The sequence below is a fragment of the Somniosus microcephalus genome, chromosome 1, assembly GCF_052327205.1.
Source record: "Somniosus microcephalus isolate GS21.2 chromosome 1, FLI_Smic_1.0, whole genome shotgun sequence".
NCBI classification, from domain to species: Eukaryota; Metazoa; Chordata; class Chondrichthyes; order Squaliformes; family Somniosidae; genus Somniosus; species Somniosus microcephalus.
The window spans coordinates 379,808,609-379,835,265 of record NC_140987.1 but is presented as its reverse complement, the minus strand read 5'-3'; the positions used below and the strand labels follow the sequence as shown (position 1 = coordinate 379,835,265).

The window sequence follows — 26,657 nt, the reverse complement described above, 5'->3', positions numbered from 1 at the left end:
TTGACGCCGAGCCACAGAGATATTAGGACAGGTGATCAAAAGCTTAGTCAAAGAGGTAGGTTTTAAGGAGCGTCTTAAAGAGAGAGGTAGAGAAGCAGAGAGATTTAGGAAGGGAATTCCAGAACTTAGGGCCTAGGCAGCCGAAGGCATGGCTGTCAATGGTGGTGATGGAAATTGGGGATGTGCAAGAGGCCAGAATTGGAGAAGCACAGAGATCTGAGGGTTGCAAGGCCGGAGGAAGTTACAGAGATAAGGGTGGGCCAGGCCATGGAGGGATTTGAACACAAGGATGAGAATTTTAAATTCAAGGTGTTGCTGGACAAGGAGCCAATGTAGGTCAATGAGCACAGGGGTGATGGGTGAACGGGGCTTGGTGTGAGTTAGGATATGAGCAGCAGAGTTTTGGATGAGCTGAAGTTTGGAGGGTAGAAGATGGGAGGCCAGCCAGGAGTGTATTGTAAGTTAATTCTGAAGATAATAGGCACGAATGAGGGTTTCAGCAGCCGATGGGCTGAGGTAGGGCGGAGATGGGTGATATTCCAGAGGTGGAAGCAGGTCGTCTTGGTGATGGAGAGAACAAGTGCAGGTGGAAAGGACGGCCCAGGAAACAGCAACTATCTATAATATACTAAGGCCTAGAAATTCGGTTGGTTGCGCCAGCGATTAGCGCATAAAGAGCCCGAGATTTAAGGCGTTACCCAATTTTCGGACGTGCGCAGTGATCCCAGCGCATCCTGCCATTTTGAGTAGCCTGTTAGCGCCGGCACTAAGTCTTTGTGCCCGCTCGCGGGTGCAGCCAGATCATGACGTCATTTCATTGTGCAACGCCTTTTTGGCGCCCCGTACCGGAAATTCAGTGGCGCCCCCCTCCGATCCGCCTGGCGCTATTAGTGACAGTTGGATGGAACGTTACCAGGTCCTTCTCAGACTCGGGGGGCGCACTTTAAAGGGGACAGCACTAGTATAAAAGCAGCAGCCATTTGGCCTGGCCGTCCTGCTCGCTGCTGGAGAGAGTTGCAGACCTTCAGTTACAGAGAGTTGTTCTTATTGAGCCAGAGGAGCCTTGGGACCTTCAGCCCTGTCCAGAACAGTTGGATTCAGAAAGTTGACTGTGTCTTACTCGTCGGCAAGAATAATGGGAGCTGCTTTGGAGGGGAACGTCATCCTGGCTGAACAACTGGCAAGGGCACAGAGACGGAGGGAGAGAGGGCCGGGATTGGCCAGAAGGAGGAGGGCCAATGGACGTCGCCAAATCCGACCATACGCTGCCAGGGTTTTCAGGCAGCAGGTCTCATACCTTACCATGTCGGAGGAGCAGTGTCTGCGAAGGCTCAGATTTGGTAAGGATGTTGTGACTGAGCTATGCCACCTGCTTGCTGGGGATCTGCAGCCACGGATACGGTGCAGGACCTCTCTGTCGGTGGCCGTGAAAGTCACTGTTGCGCTCAACTTTTATGCCAGTGGCTCGTTTCAGGCAGCAACTGGGGACATATCAAATATCTCTCAATTTGCGGTGCATTGCTGCATCCGGCAAGTGACAGCTGCCCTCTACAGAAGGAGGCGCGATTTAATCACCTTCCCTCTGACCTTGGAGAAGCAGGGGGAGCGCGTGCAGGGCTTCGCGGCTATTGCGGACTTCCCCATGGTGCAGGGGGCCATGGATTGCACACACGTGGCTTTGCGGGCACCATTACAGAATCCGGAGGAGTTCCGTAACCGCAAGGGGTTCCACTCACTTAATGTGCAGCTGGTCTGTGATCACCGGCAGATGATCATGGCGGTGAACGCACAATTCCCTGGCAGCAGCCATGACGCGTTCATCCTGCGGCAGACCTCAGTGGCTGACCTTTTTGAGGCCCCGGCTCACCCACAAGGCTGGCTTCTGGGCGACAAGGACTATCCTCTCTGCCCATGGCTCATGACCCCACTCCGTTTGCCCAGCACCCCGGCAGAAGAGCATTACAACAGCAGCCATCAGGCCACCAGGAACATTGTGGAGCACACAACTGGTGTGCTGAAGCAGCGTTTCCGTTGTCTGGACCATTCGGGGGGCGCCCTACAGTACTCGCCGGAGCATGTGGCGTGCATCGTTGTTGTCTGCTGCATGCTCCACAACTTGGCCATTCGACGCACCCAGCCAATGCCAGCCGACCCTCAAGGTCCAGCAGAGCAGGCAGACGAGTAGGAGCATGCGGGTGAGGAGGAGGAGGAGGAAGATGGGAGGGCTCCAGAAACTGGAAGGGCCGTTCGTCAGAGGCTCATAAGGACTCGGTTCCAGGCCCCTCGGACGGAATGGTGGCTGTGATTCGAACAGCGCCCTCCGGTTCGCAGTAAGCCTATGAAGGCCTCTATGATTGTAAATAGCGTACAGCTCAATTGTAAATAAAACGTTTTCTTTATTTTCAAACAAGTGCTTCCTTCCAGCATGACAATGTAATGGTAACAGAAATCATAACTAACAAACTAACAGATAACTGTCTGGCAACCTGGCGAAACTAACCAAAACATAACAAACAAACACAGCATGTGTGAACGGCCTTAAATCCGGAAAAAGACACGTCTTAGCACCTCCCTCTACTGGTGACCCCTTGATGGAGACCGACGACTCTTACGAGGTCGGCCCCTTCCCTCCCTGCAGCTCCTCCGTAATTGGACCCCAGTGGCTGCGTCAAGGCTGGGGGACGCCTGCTGAGTGTCTGGAAGCGCTGAAGCCCGAGGGACGGCCTGGACGACCTCTGGGCTTGGAGGGCCCGCAAGCAGGCTGCTCCAACTGGGCATGTCTGCTAGCAGTCTGCCGCGCAGGTGGTGGCAGCTGCACTGCTGACGTGCCAGCGGTGGCATCAGGACTGCTCACATGCAGAGAGAGGACACCTGCACAGTGGTCAGCCGACACACTAGCACTCTGACGGGGCCGCACCGGATCATCCGCCACAATCGACTGCTCCACAGATTCATGGCCTGCTGTGGTGCTGCAAGGGCCTGGGTGATCCTGCCTGATGCAGCTAGGGTGGCAGCAGAGAGTGTTCGCGTGGCCTCAATTTGCGTGTGGACGAGGCCAGCAAGTGACTGCGTGGCAGCAGTGAGGACCTGCGTGGCAGGTGCCAGTGCTTCGGAAAAGCCATGGACAGTCCTTTCCACTGCTTCGGACAAGGCCGGAACAGTCCTTTCCACTGCTTCGGACAAGCCCTGGACAGACCTTTCCACTGCCTCGGACAAGCCCTGGACAGACCTTTCCATTGCTGGGCCGAAGCCCTGGACAGACCTTTCCATTGCTGGGCCGAAGCCCTGGACAGACCTTTCCATTGCTGCCCCGAAGTCCAGCACACTCTTTGCCAGTGTGTCGATCGACTCAGGCATCCTCCCCACTGCAGCCATAAGCTCAGTGTGCCTGAGCCGGGCCTGGGCGCTCATTTCGGCAAGGCTACGCACCTCCTCTGCACTGTGCAGCAGACATGGTGGCCTGCCTCGCCCTCCGGGGAGACGGCCCCCGAGCGTCCCTACCCCCCGCGCGTTGCTGCAGGCCGCTGGTTCCTGCAGCTGGCTCATCAGAGCCGCCCCACCCCCCTCCACTCAAGGGAACTACTATCCCCAGTCTCCACATGCGGTGGCTCCCCTGAGGCTGGCATGAATGGTCCGGCTTCCTCCTGGTCGTCGCCTCCGGAGGCACTGGCACTGGCAGCTTGAGGGGCCGGCTCCCGAGCTGGTGATGCAGCATCTGAAAGCAGGGAGGTTGAAGAGTGGCTTTAGCAAAAGGACAGTTTGGCAGCAAGGGATGCAACAGTGCGGCAATGCTATGACATGGGTCCACATTGAGAAAGCATGCTGGCGGGGGAAACAACTGGAAGGTGACAGCTGTAATAGTTGAGAGCCTTACCATCGCTGTGGACAATGTGGTCGGCAGCTGCAGTGGCGACAGGACCACTCAGACGGCCTCCCACAATCTGGTGGACTCTCTCCTCGAGATCCGTCAGAGGCTCCAGTTGAGGACGGCCTCCTCCAGTGCGAAGCTGTTCCTTGCGGTTTCTCGCCAGCTTGGCCTGCAGGGCAAAGGATGGGAAGTGATGTTACATGATGCCCTGAGTTATCATCTCTCGCCCCCCATGGTGGAACAGCCCTTACATGATGCCCTGGGTTATGATCTCATGCCCCCCATGGTGGAACAGCCCTTACATGATGCCGTGGGTTATCATCTCATGCCCCCCATGGTGGAACAGCCCTTGCATGATGCCCCGAGTCAAATGTGCATGTGTGTGAGCAGAAAGGGCCATGGGTGCTTGCTGACAGATGGCCAGTGGGGCATAGCGCACCCTGTAGCCATAAAGTCAGGTGCTAATGGAGGGATGCATAAGTTTACATTAACTCCACTCACCCTCACGACCCGAGTGAGGTCGTTGAATTTCTTCCTGCACTGCACAGGGCTCCTGGTCGCCATGCTGCTGGAGTTGACCCTCAGAAACATCCCTCCAAGCTCGTCGGTAGTCCTTATGATTAGGCCTCCTGCCATTGTCGGGGTAGAGGACATCTCGCCGGCGCTCCACTGCGGACACCAATTCCTCCAGAGACTCATTGGTGAAGCGCTCTGCTCTCTGCCTCAACCTGTCCATATGCTCCAAGTTTTTTGCGCCAGAGAAGGGCCTGCGCCGATTTGTAGGCCTACAAGGCGCAGACTGCGGATGCTGGAGCTACCTGACCCACCCCTTTAAGAGCTGGCCGGCACCTGGAAGTCTCGTGGTGATGGGTAATTGAGAGCACCTGCGCTGCGGCTGGACGCCCCGATATTGGGTTGCGCTGGCATGTTAGCGCCTTAGGTGCCCCGTGTAACGCCTGAACTCGCGCCTCAATCACCTTTGGGGCGCTGCAACCCAATATCGCACGAGGTGTCGATAAGTTGCGTCTGGCTATAAAATTTACGCTCCGCCAATTCTAACGCCCCAAGCGGGGCTATACCCAATTTCTAGGCCTAAAGATTTTGTATATAGCACACACCTCCGGTAAATATCACACTTAACTCTTGTAACCCTTTCCCCATTACACTCTGTTCGTAGACCTATGTCTTGTGTACAGCTTGCACTTCTGACTACTCATCACAATTTTTAGATCGCACTTTACTGAATGGCTCAAAGTAAAACAGCAGCATACCAGAACCAAAGAATGTGGAATAGGTATAAATTAGAAGTTAAGTGACTAGAAAACTGCTAATGAGAAACTACTAAGGACCTATGAAAGTAATCAACCCTGAATGACCAGTCATGGAAACCTACCAATAATAAAGAATTTAAAAAGGTAAACCAATCAAATTACAAAGTGCTTTTTTCATCTGCCACTTTCCTCAGTAACTGAAGTTTCTAATGTCCAAAGCAAGGTTGTAATTGGCATGGGTTTGCGTCTGGTTTTTCGCCTCTCCCAGATTACATGGTGGGGAGTGTCTACACCGTTACACATAAGGCATCACAACTATATGGGACAGGCTACATGGACCAATAGGTCATTCCCTGTGTCATTTTTGTATGTTTGTAAGCAGTGGCCCCAATAATACATTATGCATTACATGAAAGAACACCCCATTTGCATTACAATTCTGATTAAAAAGTATATCCTCCAATCCACCTTTTTTCTTACTGTTTTTGTAATAATCACATGACTACACCTCAAGGAGCACATCCCAAGTTCAGATCAGGTATATTAAATGCTGAAACTTTACTTTTGCTGTTTAGATTGGAATGCTTGATATGTTACTATCTTTCAACGCATTCCACTGTGCAAATCACCCAAGTGCTCTAATTTTGATTTGACAACTGTTTGGGAACAGTATCTTAAGCCGACATTCCTTGATTCTACCACTAATTCCTCCAAAAGATTTTTTTCTGAAGTTAGCAGCTGATAGCCTAGATTTACTACCTAGATATTTCACATCTGAACCAAGTGAAACTAACAGAACAAATAGAACAATTCATTTGATATTACCACCTTGCAAACAGTCTTCTTCAATCATTCCCTTATGAAGCTCCTGCGGGCAGTTATTACTCATCTCAAATGGGACATACAGCTGCACAGCCCTGGCTGAATTTTACCACTGTAGATAAAAGGGTTTATCTAATGGGAAGGGGCGACCCAGTTTGCTGAAATGAACTCTCTTAAAATTCATTAAAGTCTTTCCCTTTTTGGAATGACATGCATTATCAACAGCGATTAATCTGGTGAATCTTTTGGTGAACTCAATTTATAAAATGCAACAACAGAGAGCCTTTTTGTCTTCAGATGAAAATCAATTAGTGTAGGTAAGGCCACAAGGAAAAACTAACATCACTCATCACTAGCCCCTGGCAGCTCAAATGATTTGTCTTCCAAGCTTGGGTGATCAGGAGCTGTTGTAATATCTCAGGAAAATTAATTTTGTTTCTATATTCTAGACCGAGTTTCCTTGTTTGGTGGACCTTTACACAAATAACTTTTAATCAAGGCTGATCTTTGATTAATACCATAGATGATCTCAGAAGAAGGCTCCTTTTTCATGAGTCCTTACAGTTTTCCCCGATACGCTGTGTGAAAGGCAGGTCATTGCCTTTGTCCTTACCTCGCTGTTTCTCTGTCGACCACCAGGCATTGCACGGAATGTCGCAAACAGTATGTTCCACCAAAGACTGCGGACATCCTGTAGAATATAAAGAATATATTGTAATGCCCTTCACTACCAAGAATTAACATTTTTACATCTTACATTTAAAATTGAAGAGAACAAGTAATACTACTATAACTCAGGTTGTGGTCTCTGTTTTCAGTTCTATGATAACTGTATTTCAGATTTAAATTAGATAAGTAGTCAGGCATTGAAATTGAAATGTTCCCAAAATAAATATTAATTTACCAAATGCAAAAGAATACAGCAACTATTTAAAGCGCCTCTCCCTTTCAACCATCTTAAGAGTCACCAAATTCCTTACCTGTACTCTGCAATTTTATGTCCAAGATATGCGTTTCATATACTGCAGTTATGGAATACAAATCTGTTGGGAACTGTATTTCATCTATGGGTGTAAGCTATTCCGATAGCGCACTCAAAAAAAAAACCTAGAATGGCAGTGTCTCCTATAAATGTTAATTACCTTCAAAAGATGGTGAATTACAATGACAGTATACAGTGGATGGCAGGATTGCTGGATGCAAGTCACATCACAGTAACTTCTCGTTAAAACAGATCTATAATGCTTTTTTCAGATGCTGGTGCACTACGTGTTTGGTGGCATGATCATATAAAGAAGTATAGCAAAAAGATGCACTGATTATTTTTGCCACAAACATTCAATAGCTTGTTTTTAACGACGTATTCAATTGAAAATATACACCAACAACTGGTTTGTTTGGTTTAGCAGCTTCTTCGAAAATATAAAAACCTTGGTGTCTTAATATTACAGAAATTAACTAGATTACATTCCATTAAGATGGATTGGTCAAGAGGCATGATGATCTGAAGAGCAGTAATACATTTTTCTATTATACTGATCTAATTTATGTTACAAGACACCTTTGTCCAGTTACCACTGCAGCACAATGTATATTAACATATTAAAAATGATACTCCAGACATCATACTGTTACAGATGCACAACAATCTTAAAAATGCTTCTGATCTACACTCAAACTGACCAGCACATTCCAATCTACAAAGCTCCGAGATGAAACTACAAACTGATTACTACACACAGGTAAGATCAATTAAACGTTGTGCCTTTAAAAGGGATACAACTCCACATTAGCAGAATATATTGCACATTATATAGTATAGTATGCCTGCCCTAATAAAGTAGTGTAATAAGCCACATCATGGGAGAGCTGCAAATATTTATAGATTGATTTAATGTTTGCATGCCTTGAGGGGGGTCACAATTCAGAATACAGGCTGCAAACAACAGAACCTGTAGCAGGCAAACCTCACTGGTCTGCAGTACAAAAAACAAACTTCTTTCAATACTCCAGAGTTAAAACGTTTGTGAAAAGCTATGCGCCCCAACTCAATGCAGCATTCGCCAGAATTGGGATTTATCCACCTACTTATCAAAGTCAGTCTCTTACTGTCGAGAAGTATATTTAATAAATCAGTGACAATTCTGGATTTGGTCGGCATTATAAACAACAGCTACTCCTCACACTACAAAATTTAAATCCTTCATCAGCGTGACTATATTGTGATATTTATTTGTAGGGACATTACATATTTGGTCAATGTAGAATTACTTTTAATAAGGAAGGCTCATTGCAGTGACAAACTATGGATGCAACTTATTTTGATAGCTCAAAAATAAACTAGGATTGCAGTGTCTCCTACAAATGTTCAGAACATGGTGGATTACAATGACAGTATACAGTGGATGATCAGATTGGTGGATGCAAGTCACATCACAGTAACTATGATTTTCTGTAATCTTTTCAGCAAAAAATATCTATGTAAAGCAGCAATTTGTCTTAAGCTTTTCATCAGCAAGAAATGCCATTTATAGATATTAATTTATAAGCTTGGTGTTCATCAAAACCTTATTAAACCATTTGCTTTTCATAGAATCATAGAAATTTACAGCACAGGAGGCTGCCATTTCGGCCCAGTGTGTCTGCGCCGGCCGACAAAGAGCTATCCAGCCGAATCCCACTTTCCAGCTCTTAGTCCGTAGCCCTGTAGGTTACAGCACTTCAAGTGCACATCCAAGTGCTTTTTAAATGTGGTGAAGGTTTCTGCCTCTACCACCTTTTCAGGCAGTGAGTTCCAGACCCCAACCACCCTCTGGGTGAAGAAATTTCTCAACTCCCCTCTAAACCTCCTACCAATTACTTTAAATCGATGCTCACTGGTTGTTGACCCCTCTGCTAAAGGAAATAGGTCCTTCCTGTCCACTCTATCTGGACCCCTCAATTTTATACATCTCAATAAGGTCTCCCCTCAGCCTCCTCTGTTCCAAAGAAAACAAACTCAGCCTACCCAATCTTTTCTCGTAGCTAAAATTCCCAGTCTAGTGCAATCACGTCTTTCCTGTAATGTGGTGACCGGAACTGCACGCAGTACTCTAGCTGTGGCCTAACTAGTGTTTTATACAATTCAAGCATAACCTCCCTGCTCTTGTATTTTATGCCTCAGCTACCAAAGGCAAGTATTCTGTATGCCTTCTTAACCACCTCATCTACTTGGCCTGCTACCTTCAGGGATCTGTGGACCTGCACTCCAAGGTACACCTCTACACTTCTCAGTGTCCTACCATTTAATGTGTATTCCCTTGCCTTGTTAGCCCTCCCCAAATGCATTGCCTCACACTTCTCCGGATTGAATGCCATTTGCCACTCTTCTGCCCACCTGACCAGTTCATTGATAACTTCCTGCAGTCTACAGCTTTCTTCTTCATTATCAACCACATAACCGATTTTAGGGTCATCTGCAAACTTCTTAATCATACCCCCTACATTCAAGTCTAAATCATTGATATATACCACAACAAGCAAGGGACCTAGTACTGAACCCCACAGAACCCCACTGGAAACAGCCTTCCAGTCACAAAAACACCCATCAACCATTACCCTTTGCTTCCTGCCTCTGATCCAAATTTGAATCCAACTTGCCACTTTGCCCTGGATCCCATGGGCTTTTACTTTCGTGACCAGTCTGCCATGTGGGACCTTATCAAAAGCCTTGCTAAAATCCATATACACTACATCAAACACACTACCCTCAATGATCAATATTGTATTCAACTATGACACTATCGCGTCACATTAATATGGAAAATGAAATACTACACCATTATTAAACAGTGAAAAGCTACTGTACATGGCAATCACAATTTCAAGTTCTGTATAGTTAGTTAGCGTAGGTGATGCATGTCGTTTCTAATTGAGTACTCAGGATTTGAATGCCAATAGCCAAATCACAGCAGGACAGCTGCTGGTTAACATGGAAGTTACAGAAAGACCAGAATGTTAACTGACAACACAAGTAATAAACCAAAAGCTAAATACTGTGAATGCTGGAAATCCAAAATAAAATGCTGGAAATATTCAGCAGGTCAGGCAGCATCTGTGGTGAGAGAAAGAGAGTTATCATTTAAGGCCGATGATCTTACATCTCTAACTTTTTCCAGTTCTGATGAAACAGATTTTAAGTACAGAGGCAGGGAAACATAGAAACATAGAAGATAGGAGCAGGAGTAGGCCATTCGGCCCCTCGAGCCTGCTCCGCCATTCAATGCGATCATGGCTGATCATCCAAATTCAGTACCCGGTCCCTGCTTTCTCCCCATACCCCTTGATCCCTTTAGCCTTAAGAAATATATCTAACTCCTTCTTGAATATATTTAATGAATTGGCCTCAACTGCCTTCTGTGGTAGAGAATTCCACAGGTTCACCACTCTCTGGGTGAAGAAATTCCTCCTCATTTCTGTCCTAAATGGCTTACCCCTTATCCTTAGACTGTGACCCCTGGTTCTGGACTCCCCAACCATCGGGAACATCCTTCCTGCATCTAGTCTGTCCAGTCCTGTCAGAATTTTATAAGTTTCAATGAGATCCCCTCTCATTCTTCTGAACTCCAACGAGTACAAGCCCAATCGACCCAATCTCTCCTCATACATCATTCCTGCCATCCCAGGTATCAGCCTGGTGAATCTTCACTGAACTCCTTCCATGGCAAGTAGGGTTGCAAAATTCTGGGAATTTTTAAAAGAGGAAACTTTCCATGGGAATTTAGAGTTTTTTTGCACACTGATGGTTTTTGTCTCTGACCCTTATATTATCTTTGTTGTCAAAATAGACATACTGTTCCATACAAATAAAAACAGGCTTTCAAAACTTTATTTAGGTTATAATTTTGAACTTTATTGAACCCCCACAAAAAAGACCCATCTAAAATAAAATAAAAAGAGCGTCAGCTTATTTAGCCTGTAATTTGTCCTTATTTTGTCCCTTTGAGTCTTCTACTCATGAGTCTTCTACTCCTCATTGCTCCTCCTGATTCTCTGACTCTGGCTCTGACGTGTCCATTTCCTCCTCTGTGTCAGTGTCTAGCTGTGTGGTGAACACTTCTGTATCTGGCTCAGTAAGTTGTAGGTTCGCCCGGATAGCCACCAGTTTCTCCACTCTCTTGTTAGTCAGCCTGTTGCGCACCTTTGTATGCGTATTCCCAAAAAGTGACCAGTTTCGTTCAGAGGCCGCTGATGAAGGTGGGATTTGGAGTAGGTGACAGGGCCTCAGATGCACAAAGTCCCTTCCACCAGGTATGTGCACTGATATGCTTGCATGATTCCCATATCCCATCCCCATTCCAAAGACCTTGCTTGGTAGAGAACTTTGCCAGACTTCCCAGAACTTTGCCCACATCCAGATTGAGATGGTGTGAGAGGGTAGAAATCACACTAAGCACTGTTGATCTGTTCTCCCGAAAGTATTGGTCTCCCAACATGCTTTGGGTCCAGCATGTATGCTGCAGCATGAATCGGCTTGACACAAAATTCTTGACGCGTCTGTATGAATTGAACAATTGCCTTCTCCTCTGCTTTGAGCAGCAGGGATGTGGGTAGGGCAATGCTGATTTGTTCTTTTAAATCAGTAAAAAGCCTGAGAACATCTGACAAGACAGCGTCATCTCCTTCAATCTGAGCAATTGCAAATGCTACTGGTGAGAGTAGTTTAAGGCTGCTAACCACTCTCTCCCAAAACACATCATCCAGCAGTATTTTCTTGATGGTGGTTTCCATATCCCCAGACTGGGATATTGCCATTTCTTGCAGCGACTCCTTACCCTCCAGAAGGCTGTTGTACATTATGACAACACCACCCCATCTAGTGTTGTTGGGCAGCTTCAGTGTGGTGTTCTTGTTCTTTGTCATTTGCTTGGAGTTGTAGGTTGCTGCAACTACCTGTTTTCCCCTGACATACTTAACAACTTGCTTGGCTCTCTTGTACAGTGCTTCCATGGTTCTCAAACCCATGATGTCCTTGAGGAGCAGGTTAAGCCCATGAGCTGCGCACCCAATAGACGTAATATGAGGGTAGGCCTCCTCCACTTGAGCCCAAGCAGCCTTCATATTCGCAGCATTGTCAGTAACTACTGCAAAGACCTTTTGTGATCCAAGATCGTTGATGACCGCTTTCAGCTCATCAGCAATGTATGTGCCTGTGTGTCTGTTGTCCTTCGTGTCTGTGCTCTTGAAGAACACTGGGAGAGGAGTGGAGACGATGTAGTTTATGATGCCCTCCCCTTGTACATTTGACCACCCATCTGAGATAACTGCAACACAGTCTGCCATCGCTATCGTTTCTTTGAGCTTTCCTTGGACTCTGTTATACTCAGCCTCCAGCAAATAAGTAGACAAAGCATGTCTGGTGGGAGGACAGTATGCAGGGCGAATAACATTGAAAAATCTCTTCCAGTACACATTGGCTGTGAGCATGAGGGGTGAGCCTGTTGCATATACAGCTCAAGCAAGGCACTCATCTGCATTCTTCTGGCTATGGTTATCCATTGTATCAAAGAACCTTCCAAGTGGGCCAGGAGTTGCTGATGATAAGGAGCCTGATGCTGAATGAGAACCATCATCTTCTTGAATGGAAGCAGAGGAACTCTGGGCTGACTGCTGTGAGCTTTGAGTGAAGTTGTTGTATTTGGATAAATGCTGCTGCATCTTTGTGGCATTTTTTACATATGGCTTTCTACAGTGTTTGCACATGTACACAGTCTTTCCATCTTTAATGCCTGGGGTAAAATGCTTCCACACATCCGACGGTAAACGTGGCATTGTTCTATGCAGAGAAATAAAGGGCATTCATCTCTGTGTTGAACTGCGGTCGATCAGCACGATTGCAACAGGGTGAGTACATTTTTGCTGATGCTCCATGTGATGGAAGCATGACCTGTACACACACGACGCTACATCACCAAGTGTATTATTTTGTATATTTTAAATTGAAGGACAACAGAGTTCAACAAGTAACTGGTTTATTTGGTATAAATTCTGATTTACTTACTGCATCATCACAACATCAGCAGAAAACAAAATGACTTCCCTCAGGACCCCTAACCTGGATCTTAAAAAAACTATAGCTGTCTTACAGATGCCTGCAGGCCAATCACAATTCGATATGCAAATATTACAAATAGAGGGAGCTAATCGCTCATCCACCCAATCAGGACACATTTGTTCACAGTCACACACAAAACTTGTAATTATTAAAACAAGCCAAGTAAGAAGATAAACATATATTGATTAAGAAATTCCTTAATAATTAAGATTCCATCTCGGTTAGTAATTTTAAGAGAGGACCTGTGGAAAAAAAAGAAATACAAAAAAAACAATATTATGCTAGCATGTGCTTTTGTGGGCAAAATTCCCAAAATTCCCAAGCTAAACTTCCCGTGGAAAATTTCCGGAAATTTACCGGAAACTTTCCACCTCTTTGCAACCCTAATGGCAAGAACATCCTTCCTCAGATAAGGCGACCAAAACTGCACACAATACTCAGGATGTGGTCTCACCAAGGCCCTGTATAACTGCAGCAAGACATCCTTGTTCCTGTACTCGAACCTTCTCACTACGAAGGCCAACATGCCAGTTGCCTTCTTAACCGCCTGCTGCACCTGCATGCTTACCTTCAGCGACTGGTGCACAAGGACACCCAGGTCTCGTTGCACTTCCACTTCTCCCAATCTATTGCCATTCAGATATTAATCTGCCTTCCTGTTTTTGCCATCAAAGTGGATAACTTCACATTTATCCACGTTATATTGCATCTGCCATGCTTTTGCCCAATCACCCAACCTGTCCAAATCATCCTGGAGTTTCTCGGCATCCTCCTCACAGCACACACACCCACCCAGCTTTGTGTCGTCTGCAAATTTGGAGATATTACATCTAGTTCCCTTGTCTAGATCATTAATATATATTGTGAATAGCTGGGGTCCAAGGACCGATCCCTGCGGTACCCCACTAGTCACTGCCTGCCACTCGGAAAAAGACCCGTTTATTCCAACTCTTTGCTTTCTGTCTGCCAACCAGTTCTCTATCCAAGTCAATACCTTGCCCCCAATCCCATGTGCCTTAACTTTACATGCTAATCTCTTATGCGGGACCTTATCGAAAGCCTTCTGAAAGTCCAAATACACCACATCCACTGGCCCAGTTACATCCTCAAAAAATTCCAGTAGATTAGTCAAGCACGATTTACCTTTTGTAAATCCACGTTGACTTTGTCCAATCCTGTCACTGTTTTCCAACTGCTCTGCTATTACATCTTTTATAATGGACTCTAGCATTTTCCCCACTACCGATATCAGGCTTACCGGTCTGTAATTCCCCGTTTTCTCTCTACCACCTTTTTTGAATAGTGGGGTAACATTAGCTACCCTCCAATCCATGGGTACTGTTCCAGTTCCATCAAATGCTGGAAGATGATCAGCAAAGCATCAACTATTTCTAGGGCCACTTCCTTAAGTACCCTAGGATGCAGATTATCAGGCCCTGGGGATTTATCGGCCTTCAATCCCATCAATTTCCCTAACACCATTTCCCTACAAATACCGATTTCTTTCAGTTCCTCCCTTTCATCAGGCCCTATGTTCCCCGACATCTCTGGGAGGTTATTTGTGTCCTCCTTTGTGAAGACAGAACCAAAATATGTATTTAATTGGTCGGCCATTTCTTTGTTCCCCATTATAAATTCCCCTGATTCTAACTGCTAGGGACCTGCGCTTGACTTCACCAATCTTTTTCTCTTCACATATCTATAAAAGCTTTTAGTCAGTTTTTATGTTCCCTGAAAGCTTACTCTCATATTCTATTTTCCCTTTCTTAATTAATCCCTTTGTCCTCCTTTGTTGAATCCTAAACTGCTGCCAATCCTCAGGTTTACTGCTTTTTCTGGCCAATTTATATGTCCTCTCCTTGGATCTTATGCTATCTCTAATTTCCCTTGTTAGCCACGGTTGAGTCACCTTTTTGTTTTATTTTTATGCCAAACTGGGATGAACAAATTCTGTAGTTCATCCATGCGATCTTTGAATGTTTGCCATTACCTATCGACCATCAACCCTCTGAGTGACATTCCCCAATCAATCCTACCCAACTCACGCCTCATACCATCGTAGTTCCCTTTATTTAAATTCAGCACCCTAGTCTCCGAGTCAACTACTTCACTCTCCATCTTAATGAAGAATTCGATCATATTATGATCGTGCCGACCCAAGGGGCCTCGTACAACAAGATTGCTAATTAATCCTTTCTCGTTACATAATACCCAGTCTAAGATGGCCTGATCTCTGGTTAGTTCCTCGACATATTGGTCCAGGAAACCATCCTTTAAACACTCCAGGAATTCCTCCTCCACAGTATTGTTACTAATTTGGTTAGCCCAATTTATATGTAGATTAAAGTCACCCATGATGACTGCTGTGCCCTTATTGCACGCTTCTCTAATTTCCCTTTCAATGCCATCCCCAACCTCCGCATTACTGTTTGGACATCTATATACCACTCCCACTAACGTTTTCTGCCCCATGGTATTTCTCAGTTCTACCCATACAGATTCCACATCAGAGCTAATATCCTTCCTTACAATTGTGTTAATCCCTTCTTTAACCAGCAATGCTACCCCACCTTCCTTTCCTTTTTGCCTATCTTTCCTGAATACTGAATACCCCTGGATGTTGAGTTCCCAGCCTTGGCCACCTTGGAGCCATGTTTCCGTAATCCCAATCAAATCATATTCGTTTACCTGTATTTGCGCAGCTAATTCATCCACCTTATTACGAATGCTCCTCGCATTAAGACACAAAGCCTTCAGGCTTTTTTTTTTTTTCTTTTTTAAACGCTCTTAGACCTATTAGAATTATTATTTACTGTGGCCATGTTTGATTTAAACTGTCGATTTCTCCGACTGCCACTTTTGTTTTTCTCCTTCCTATCTTTTGCTTTTATCCTCGTTTCCCTTTCCTCTGTCCCCTGCTCAGGAGCCCAACGCCCAGCCATTTTAGTTTAAACCCTCCCCCAGAGCACTAGCAAACACTCCCCCTAGGACATCGGTCCCGGCCCTGCCCTGCCCAGTTGCAAACCGTCCGGTTTGAACTGGTCCCACCTCCCCCAGAACCGGTTCCAATGTCCCAGGAATTTGAATCCCTCCCCCTTGCACCATTCCTCTAGCCACGTATTCATCTGAAATATCCTTCTATTTCTACTCTGACTAGCACGTGGCACTGGTAGCAATCCTGAGATTACTACCTTTGAGGTCCTGTTTTTTAATTTACCTCCTAACTCCCTATATTCCGCTTTTAGGACCTCATCCCGCTTTTTACCTATATCGTTGGTACCTATATGCACCACGACAACTGGCTGTTCACCCTACCCTTCCAAGATGTTCTGCAGTCGCTCTGAGACATTCTTGACCCTCGCACCAGGGAGGCAACACACCATCCTGGAGTCTCGTTTGCGGCCGCAGAAACGCCTATCTATTCCCCTTACAATAGAATCCCCTATTACTATAGCTCTACCCCTCTTTTTCCTCCCGTCCTGTGTAGCAGAGCCACCCCTGGTGCCAGGAAGTTGGCTGCTCTGCCTTCCTCTGATAAGCCATCTCCCCCAACAGTACTCAAAGTGGTATATCTGTTTGAGAGGGGGATGTCCAGAATCATTAATAGAAGCTGCTGTCTGAAAAAATGGGAGCAGTGGTTATGATCTGAAATTGTTGAACTCTATGTTGAGTCCGGAATGTTGTAAAGTGCCTAATAGAACGATGAGATGCTGTTCCTTGAGCTTCATTAGAACAGTGTAGGAGGCCGAGGTCAGAGTGGGAGTGGGGTGTAGAATTTAACAAGTGACCGGAAGCTCCGCGTCACACCTGCGGACTGAACGGAGGTATTCCGCAAAGCGATCATCCAATCTGTGTTTGGTCTCACCAATGCAGAAGAGACTGCACCGTGAGCAGTGAAAACAGTATACTAAATTGAAAGTACAAGTAGTAAATTACTTTCACTTGGAAGGAGTGTTTGGGGTCCTGGAAGGTGGGAAGGGAGGTGTTGCATCTCCTGTGCTTGCACGGGAAGGTGTCATGGGAAGGGGGGGGGGGGGGGGGGCATTGGAGGTGATTGAAGAGTGGACCAGGGTGTCGCAGAGGGAACGGTCCCTTCGGAATACTGAAAGTGGAGGGGAAGATGTGTTCGGTGGTGGGATCACGCTGGAGGTGATGGAAATGGTGGATGATCCGTTGAATTTGGAGGCTGGTGGGTGGAAGGGGAGGACAAGGGGGACCATAGTATGGTTCTGGGAGGGAGGGGAAAGGGTGAGAGCAGAAGTGTGGGGAAATGGGACAGTCATGGTCGAGGGCCCTGTCAACCACGGTGGAGGAGAATCCTAGGCTGAAGAAAAAGACACATCAGAAGCACTGGTATGGAAGTGGCATTGTCAGAACAGTTGCGACAGAGATGGAGAAACTGGTAGATTGCAATAGAGTCCTTACAGGAAGCGGGGTGGGAGGAAGTGTAATCAAGGTAGCTGTGGGCTTATAGTAGATATTGGTTGACATCCTATCCTCAGAAATGGAGATAAAGTCATCAAGGTAGGGGAGGGAAGAGTCGGAGATGGACCATGTGAAGGCGAGGGAGGTGGAAATTGGGAGGGGTGGAAATTGGAAGCAAAGTTGATAAAATTTTCCAGTTCAGGGTGAGTAATAAACCGTCAAGTAATAAACCTGCATGATGATGATATACGTCTGTGCGCAGGGGAAGAGGCTTTGGACAAAAACCTAACACTTCATTTCTGGTTGGGGAGGTTGGCAACATTCTTAAATTGGGAAGGGGAGGGGAGTGGAGGAACATTGTTCTTAGCTTGCATCATTTTTCAGGCTTTTTGATGGATTAATTACTATAACCTCATACCTCTACGAATGCTCTTGTAGGTATACTTCAATAGCTCTTAGTAAAGTCAATGCCAGTTTAAGCAAATACCCACATACTATAGTTCAGTACTTAGAGTCGGTTAACTTTCCTCTAATGGCTGATAAAAATCACAAGTGAAAGAAGATATAATGGTCTCTTGATGTTTTATTAACGGAAAATGACGCTAGCATAAAAATACAATAAAATTGAATCAAATACAGAGCGTTTAAAATGTCAATGTTGCTATCATATTTTACCTTTTCAGAACCGTGTGCATGTAATTGGAGGTCTTGTTTTATTCTTGCTCCTGAAATTCTGGAAAACATCTGGTTTTACTGTAAAAGTGTATAAACTGCTGATCGGTTCTAAGATCCAAAAAAAATGTTCGACCCACATCCCCAAAAGATACAGCTCAATAAATGAGAGAAGGAACAATCGAGCGGTTTCAGGCTAGCATTTGGCAATTTTCACTGTGGAGACATGCCAGTAATACAGCTCCCACAGAAACTCTGGAAACTTTCTTTGTACACGTTTACTGGTGATCTGCAGTTACTCGAAGATTCAGTGTTCCTATGAACTTTTACCTGAGTCTCACATACCTCAGTTTTGTCATTCACTAACAGTAGTTCTTTTTAAATTTTTCATTCTTGTATTACAGCCTTATCTTTCACTCTCATTAGACTCCATTCTGTCTCTTAAGTCTTCCCTGTTGTATCTTACTAGCAGAATACCACACAAAGCATAATTCATATTATAAGCACAGGACTTTTCCTCCAGAGTTCACCACTACAGTGAAATTTATTTCTTTTTCTCCCATCATCAAAATGAAACGTTGCAAAATAAATTCTCACTGGGCAAAGTAATTGTGATGATTATTTAAAAGCTTACTGTTTTGTGCCAGAAGACACCAAGTTAACCGTTAGAAGCATATCCTAAGTCAGTTCATCTTTCCAGAGGTGTAGTTAAACTACCACCATTGTCTCAATGCAAAGGAATTTTGTGTGTGTATTAATGCAAAAAAATGATAAGATAGCCTAGATGCCAGGCTCTGATCTGGTACCTGAGTGCACTACAGACAAATAGTTTGAGACCAACGTTCCGTATCTCTGCCAGTCCTGCGCAGCCCGGGACCGGCTTTTCGATGTTGCATTTCACGCCATGCACCCAAAAAAAAGAGGGAACATTGTTTGAGACCCTTCCATCTCATACCTGCATAAGTTCACACTGGCTGTAATGTAACTCCAGCCTTACTCTTCCCTCATGATATTGGGAGAGATAAAACTATGCCATTGGAAAAAAAAAATATTCTGTTGAGTGGAAATGCATTGACTTTAAATGCTTACTTGTTCTAAATAGCAGTCTATCCCAGTTCTCCTCTTCAGTAGTGATTTTTCCAACTAATTTTGATGTTGGTTTTAGCTGAAAGATTATGACTTATGGAAGTGAATATATTTCAACATAAAATAGCAAAGAACTACTCTGAATTAAGAGCGGATTGTAATCAGATGTCTTGTATCAAGCACGCAAGTATATAATCTTAAACTACTTACCCATTGCATGTTAAAATTTCCTGAACCAGTGGGTCTCACAGACCATCAGTGACACTTTGCACAGGTGCAACTTGCGCTTCAGACTTTTCCAGTTAATTTTTTCCCTTCACACAGTATGATCTTTCTCAAGTAATTTGAAATTTCCTTTCTGCCTCTTATTCCATCCACCCTCCCCCCACCCCTACAAGTCAAAGTTCAAAAGAAATAATTAAGAAGTTAGGAACACTGTGTCCCTGCTTATGCTTGTGTACCCTTTGTGTTAGTGATCAAACCATTCCAAACCTGCCCCACAACACATGATGCCATGCCTCAGTTCTAATCCTCCCTAATGCTGCGAGGCCCTCTCCACTGAACCCATTCAAGCTCCAGCACTCTGTCCACACGCTACCTGGCTTTGGCAAGCAACCCCGGCCCCCAAATTGCCAGAAATCAACCTGCCGCTTAGCTCGCAAACCATGGCCCGAACTCAAGACTGCCCATTACTTCCCCGACCCCATGATGCCGCCACCCCAACATTCCACTTGGTATACCATTACCTGGGCTGTCCCTTACCCATCCCAGCACAATTTGACTCCAAACTGGCTGTGTAACTTTTAACAAAGCGAAGACATAGAAATGGAGTACATTACTAAAAGCAGAAAAACTATTACAGCGAGTTTTTTAAAACTGTGAGCAACGGCAAGGAAAATCAACTCCATGAATATGCAATTATGTTTTTAAAAAAATATGCAATATCTCACAGGAAATGCTCGCAGGGAGAACCACTGGCCTTACTGTTATCACATTACAAAATGACAAGGTACATTGAGTTTTAAAAAGCTTTCATTACATTCACTTCAATACAAAACTGCTGCCAAATATTTAATGTTTTTTATTTGCTAAAACAGCAAGTCATTTCTCCCCCTACATTTCCCACAATATAGGAACAGCATTAACGCTCAATAATGCCCAGAATCTCAGTTTCAGCTGTAAGTGTATTATCTGTTTACACCTGATAGCTCCAGTTCTACAAATTTTTTAAGGATTATGGGGAAAATACCAACCTTGTCTGGTATTTCAACTTTTATTTACAATAGGCATGTTTCCCTGGCTGCTTGTGTGCAATGACAAAACACTCCACCCGCAGTAAAACCAATTTCACCTGCAAAATGCACTTCTCACACCCAGGATAGAGTAGTGTTATCAGCTGCTATGTGAACATTTGTGACCGGTTCATCCCCTGGCTGAAGGACAACTTTGGTGGGTAGGCAATCTGAAAATGGAGACAGAACAGAGAATTTATGGGGAAACAAGTGCTGTTTACAGGTAGATGTCCAGTATTTGAAGCCATTATATAACAGGAGTTTGAATTTTAAATCTCAACCAGTTGAATCCTTCAGTTCTCAGCAACATTACTGGTCTGGCTTGGTACTGTAAAATGAGTTACATACTTTGTTTTAGTGGGCTTTTTCTCTTGATTGGCTGCATAATTTACTTGCATCCATTTGGAGAATATTTCATTATTTTAATAGCTCATCTGGCACATCGACTACCAGCTGGTTCCACCTCCTTATGAAGTATGAATCTACAAAATTGTGTCAGGCTGTAAGTAGGTCGGAATATGCTGCTACAGGCTGCTCAGCCTACTCATACCTTGAGGGGTGACAGGAGGGCTATTCACTTCAGGTATAAAACTTTTAAGTTACATATAGTGCCCTACATGGATTACCAAATCAAAATCAAAAGTAAAATAAAGAACAAAAAATAGCCTCTACAAATCCTGCAGGAAAGAAAAAGGGTTCACCGCAGAAACACTTTAAAAGGGTGATCAGAAGGCTAAAGAGGGACCCAGAAAACAAACATAGCAGTAGAAGCTAAACACAATAGGGGAAAAATTATTTCAGGAGTAGTGTTTAGCGTCGCCGCAAAATGTCTGTCCAATTTCGCAAGTGGCGCAAACATCGCCGCGCCCAGGCGCTAGTTGCTTTGCGCCCCATTAGCGTCCTCTTAGGGCGCTAACGGGAGGTGCAAAGCAACCAAATTTTTCCCCCATAAAATTCTGAGGGGGATTGACAGGGTAGATGCTGAGAGGCTGTTTCGCCTGGTTGAAGAGTCCAGAACTAGGGGACATAGTCTCAGGATAAGGGGTTGGCTATTTAATACTGAGATGAGGAGGAATTTCTTCACAGAGGGTTGTGAATCTTTGGAATTCTCTACCCCAAAGGGCTGTGGCTGCTGAGTCAGAGTTTATTCAAGGCTGAGAGAGAGAGAGATTTTTGGACACTAAGTGAATCAAGGGATATGGGTATCGGGCGGGAAAGTGGAGTTGAGGTCGAAGATCAGCCATGATCTTATTGAATGGTGGAGCAGGCTCAAGGGAACGTACAGACTACTCCTGCTCCTAATTCTTATGTTCTTAGGACAACACTAATAGGGCAGTCGGAGAAGAGATGAAAACTAACAAAAATGCCAACGAGCTTGAAACTAAAGACAAGCACAAAATAGTAAATATTCTGAACCATTATTTCCTCCAAGTATTCACAAGAGAAGACATGAGCAACAGGTCCTTTCAAATGGAGCCAATCTAATCAAAATCAAGGACTTCATATGAATGAAGTGGAGTCCAGACAGGCTAAAAGGGCTCAAAACAAGTAGCGGCCCAGGAAACAATGACAGCTATCCTAGAGTACTGAGTCTAAGGAGGAGGTCTGAGAGGAACTGATAATCAGCGGGCCATAATTTGCCGTAGCAGGTCATCTAACGGCAGACTTGCTCTTTCACGTCCATTTTAAAAAAAAATTTACGTAGCAAGTTGCTGAAAGTGCGAGCTGATAACGTCAGTGAGGAAAACAGGGCATCTGGGGCCTGAGTCAACAGGGTAAGCAACTCCTTAACCAGATTTAAGGATTGTAAAATAAACAACCCAAGGACTGAGAAGAATGTGGAAATTAGAGTGGGTGAATTCAATGCCAAATCAGGTATAGAAAGAGAAATAAATTGAGGGAAAGAAAGATTGGATTAGGAGAGAGAAAGAGAGAAAGGAAAATAAAATTAATTTTAAATTTAACATTTTTAAAATCTCCAACAATTAAAACCTGAAGGAATTAGACTCCACACTTGTAATAGTTAATTTTCAGTACCAGAGAGGGTGTTTGACAGTAATTAACACTTATCACATCGTTAAGAGTACATAACTTTCTATGGCGAGTTTAGTTCATATCTACCGCACAAATACAGCAACTTCACACCATTCAATACATTTCAATGGTGAGCCAGAAAGTGAGATGCTGTTTTCGTGAAGCTAATGGCAGAACAGCGCAACTTGGACAGCAATTTTTGGATATTTGAGTTTAACTGCCCTTTACGTGAATTTGCTGTATCATTTGCACATAAATAACAGTGAGCGCCATCAGCCTCACCGTTATTTTGACAGCAAATTATGGCCAATTATGTTAAACTCAAATCTGTAGGGATACAGGAAATTGGCTTAAGGGTCGAGAATAAGTTCTCGTTAAGGGAGTTATGTCAGGATGAACCTTGGTTCAGTGTCAGAGGTTGTGGGTTCAAGTTACAATCCGGAGATTTGAGAACAGAATATGGGCTGACTCTTCAGTACAGTACTGAAGACTTGCACTGTCGGAGGTGCCATATTTGGGATAAGACGATAAAGTGTTTTGCCACTGGCACACATCACTGAAATGAAACGGCGCAGATTAACTCTCTAGTGCTGAATGTCTTTTGGAACTTGCCCGTTTTGTTTACTGCCAAAAATGATTATTCCCATCTGCCATCTCAAGTGGATGCACAAGATCCCATGGCACTATTCAAAGAGCAGCAGCGGAGTTCTTCAGGTGTCTTGGCTAACATTTATCCCTCAACCTATCACTAAAACAGATCATCTGGTAACCTATCTCATTCCTGTTTGTGGGACCTTGCAGCATGCATATTGGCCGCCCTATTTCCCTACATTACAACAGAGTACACTTCAAAAGTACTTCATTAGCTGTGAAACACTTCGGGGCATGCTGAGGACATGAAAGACACTATGGGGGAGAAATTCAGTATTGCCCCATTTGGGGCGCAATTATCGGCCGGGCGCAAAGATTAGCGCCTGGCGCTAATTATCACCTCCGACTGCAAACTTGGCTATATCGACCCTGGAGGTGATTGGAGCGCTAAATCAGGCGCTTCACACCTGTCTTAAGGTGCAAAGGCCGAGGAGCGAGGCGCTACCTCAGAGCGCTAGCGAAGCTTATGTGATGTCAGTCAGCAATGGAACACAGACACAATGGCGCCGGCCAGTTCTTAAAGGGGAGGGTTGATCTTGCTCTCCATCCACATCCTGCTCATTGCAGCCTTGAATCTCGGCCTGGAGAGACCTGTACATCAAATCTGCTGGAAAGAACAATGGAGAGAACCAGGGAAAGAGCTCAGAGTGCAGCCCCCTACAGTCTCTTCTAAATCGAGACAAGGGCAAATCAAAATGAACCTGCAAAGTGCTGCTCAGTACCCAAAACTCCTTCACACAGCGTTGAATCTCTCCAGAAGTCAGTCAGTCTCTCTCTCTCAGAATGCGTGGTGCAAAAATGTCACCAACAAAAAAAGGCAGGAAGCGTTCGCCTTTAAATAGCGCTCCCCCAGTCCCTTCCTGACTGCAAAACGCTCCCCTCAACCTGTCGTTGCTAGTGGCAGGGGGCGCCACTCAATATCCGGTCCGGGGCGCTACACACTCGACTGACGTCACGATCTGCCGGCGCAGGAGATAGTGTTTAGCGCCACCGCAAAATGTCTAGTTAATTTCATGAGCGGCGCAAACATCGCCGCGTACGGGCGTTAGTTGCTTTGCACCTCATTAGCACCCTCTTAAGGCACAAACCAACTGAATTTTTCTCCCTATAAAAATGGAACTCTTTCTTTCGCAGTGATGTGGCCCAGGGCTTGATATCGAGACCAAAATTGATTCTGATTAACATAACTGACCTGGATTCAAACTTAAAAGCAAAATGGTCAAATCTGCAAATGAAGTCAAACTAGGTGGGGCAGTCCAATCAGAGGAGGCAGCTCAGAAATTACAGAATGAGTTGGATAAAACATCTAAGTGGGCAAAACAATTACAGATGAAATTTAACAGACCTGGGAGTTATAGACTTACTTGACACTCAACATGTCCAACAAATGCGGTCAATAAAATGTTGAACTGTACCCAAAACAGTAGAATACAAATCAGAGGAAGTTGTGACCAAACTGTATAGTGCCCTGGTCAGAATAAATCTCAGGCTAAACCAGACTATTCGCAACCTTGTCATCCTATTTGACCCCGAGCTGGTCTTTCAATCCTATATCCTCTCTATCTCAAACACCACCTACAGGAAACTTTGTGCTATCCGGGACCGAGCTGTTGCCGTCCCATCAAAACTGCCGGACAAACCAGCGCTAATGTTGAAACATACGGAGATTTTGAGCTCCGTATCTGGCAACAAACCCTGTTGCTTAGCAACAGCTTCTAAAAAGTCGGCCGTACCTTGCAAGCGTCTCTGTAGCTTAGCAACAGCTTCAGTGAGACCTTGCAGAGCCTGACTGGTGAAAAAAAAGCAACGAAAAGAAAAAAAAACTAACGAAACGGCTCCTGATTTTTGCCGGTGGCTTGAGCATTCCGGACAGTTAACCTCCGGATAAACCAAAGTTTCCTGTACTTCCACCTCCGTAACAATGCCTATCGCCTCCTGACTCAGTTTATCTGCTGCTGAAACTCAGTCACACTTCTGTTATGTCCAGACTCGACTATTCCAATGCTTCCCTGACTGGCCTCCCCACATTCCGTTCTCCATAAATTTGAATTCATCCAAAACCCCGCTGCCCATATCCTAACCTGCCCCAAGTTGAACTCACTCCTGCGCTCGCTGAACTACAATAGCTCCCAGTCCAACAATGCCTCCATTTTAAAATTCTCATCCTCATGTTCACATCCCTCCATGGCCTCACCCCTCCTCATCTCTGTATATTCCTTCAGCCCCACAACCCTCCAAGAACTCTGTGTTCCTCCAACTCTGGCTTCTGCTGCATCCCTTCGGTCCATCATTGGTGACCATGCCTTATAGGCCCTAAGTTCTGGAATTCTATCCCCAAATCTCGCCATCTCTGTCTCTTCCACCGAGCTTTTAGTTACCCATCCTAGTATCTCCTCCTTTGTTCTGGTGTTACTTAGTGTCTAATTATGCTCTTGTGAAGCGCCTTGGGTGTTTTTCTACGTGTTGCTGTTGCAGTAGAGAATTAAATGTGCAAACGGTGATGCATCTTTTGGTCGTATCACTGAAACGGTCACAGGTCAAAGAACCAGATATTTGGTGATTATCTTCACTATAGTCTCCAGTACACTTTGCTTTCAGTGGGCCAGCAGGATGCACCAGGACCCAAGACTAAGTGAAGGAGTGGCAAAAAAAAAATCCCCCTGCCAACCAGGCCTGCGTACAGAAATTTACACAGTTTTAAGGTGAATTGCATTCTCTTACCTTCAAGTCTAAGCAACATAAGAAAATAAGAAATAGGAGGAGTAGGCCATTTGGCTCCTCGAGCTTCCTCCGCCATTCAGTAAGATCATGGCTGATCATCTACCTCATCTCCACTTTCCTGCACTATCTCCATATCCCTCGATTCCCTTAATATCCAAAAATCTATCGATCTCGGTCTTGAATATACTCAACGACTGAGCATCCAGAGCACTCTGGGGTAAAGAATTACAAAGATTCACCACCCTCAGTGAAGAAATTTCTCCTCATCTCAGTCCTAAATGGCCAACCCCTTATTCTGAGACTGTGACCCCTGGTTCTAGACTCACCAGCCAGGGGAAACATCCTCCCTGCATCTACCCTGTCAATCCCTTAAGAATTTTGCATGTTGCAATGAGATCACCTCTCATTCTTCTAAACACCAGAGAATATAGGCCGGGTCTACTCAATCTCTCCTCATAGGACAATCCCCCCATCCCAGGAATCAGTCTGGTGAACCTTCATTGCACTCCCTCTATGGCAAGTATATCCTTCCTTCGGTAAGGAGACCAAAACTGTACACAATACTCCAGGTGTGGTCTCACCAGGGCCCAATATAATTACAGTAAGACATCTTTATTCTTGTACTCAAATCCTCTTATAATGAAGGCCAACATACCATTTGCTTTCCTAATTGCTTGCTGTACCTGCATGTTAACTTTCAGTGATTCATATCCAGGTCCCTC

General features: G+C 45.0%; 1 protein-coding gene across 1 annotated transcript in view; it reads right to left on the bottom strand.

Annotated features, from left to right (window-relative positions):
• chm (CHM Rab escort protein) overlaps window positions 1-26,657 on the bottom strand; it is a 156,877-nt gene that overhangs the window by 39,624 nt on the left and 90,596 nt on the right. The window contains exon 9 of the mRNA XM_085996136.1: window positions 6,575-6,652. Within this exon, the coding sequence (XP_085852262.1) occupies window positions 6,575-6,652 (78 nt within the window). The remainder of the gene's footprint in view (window positions 1-6,574; window positions 6,653-26,657) is intronic.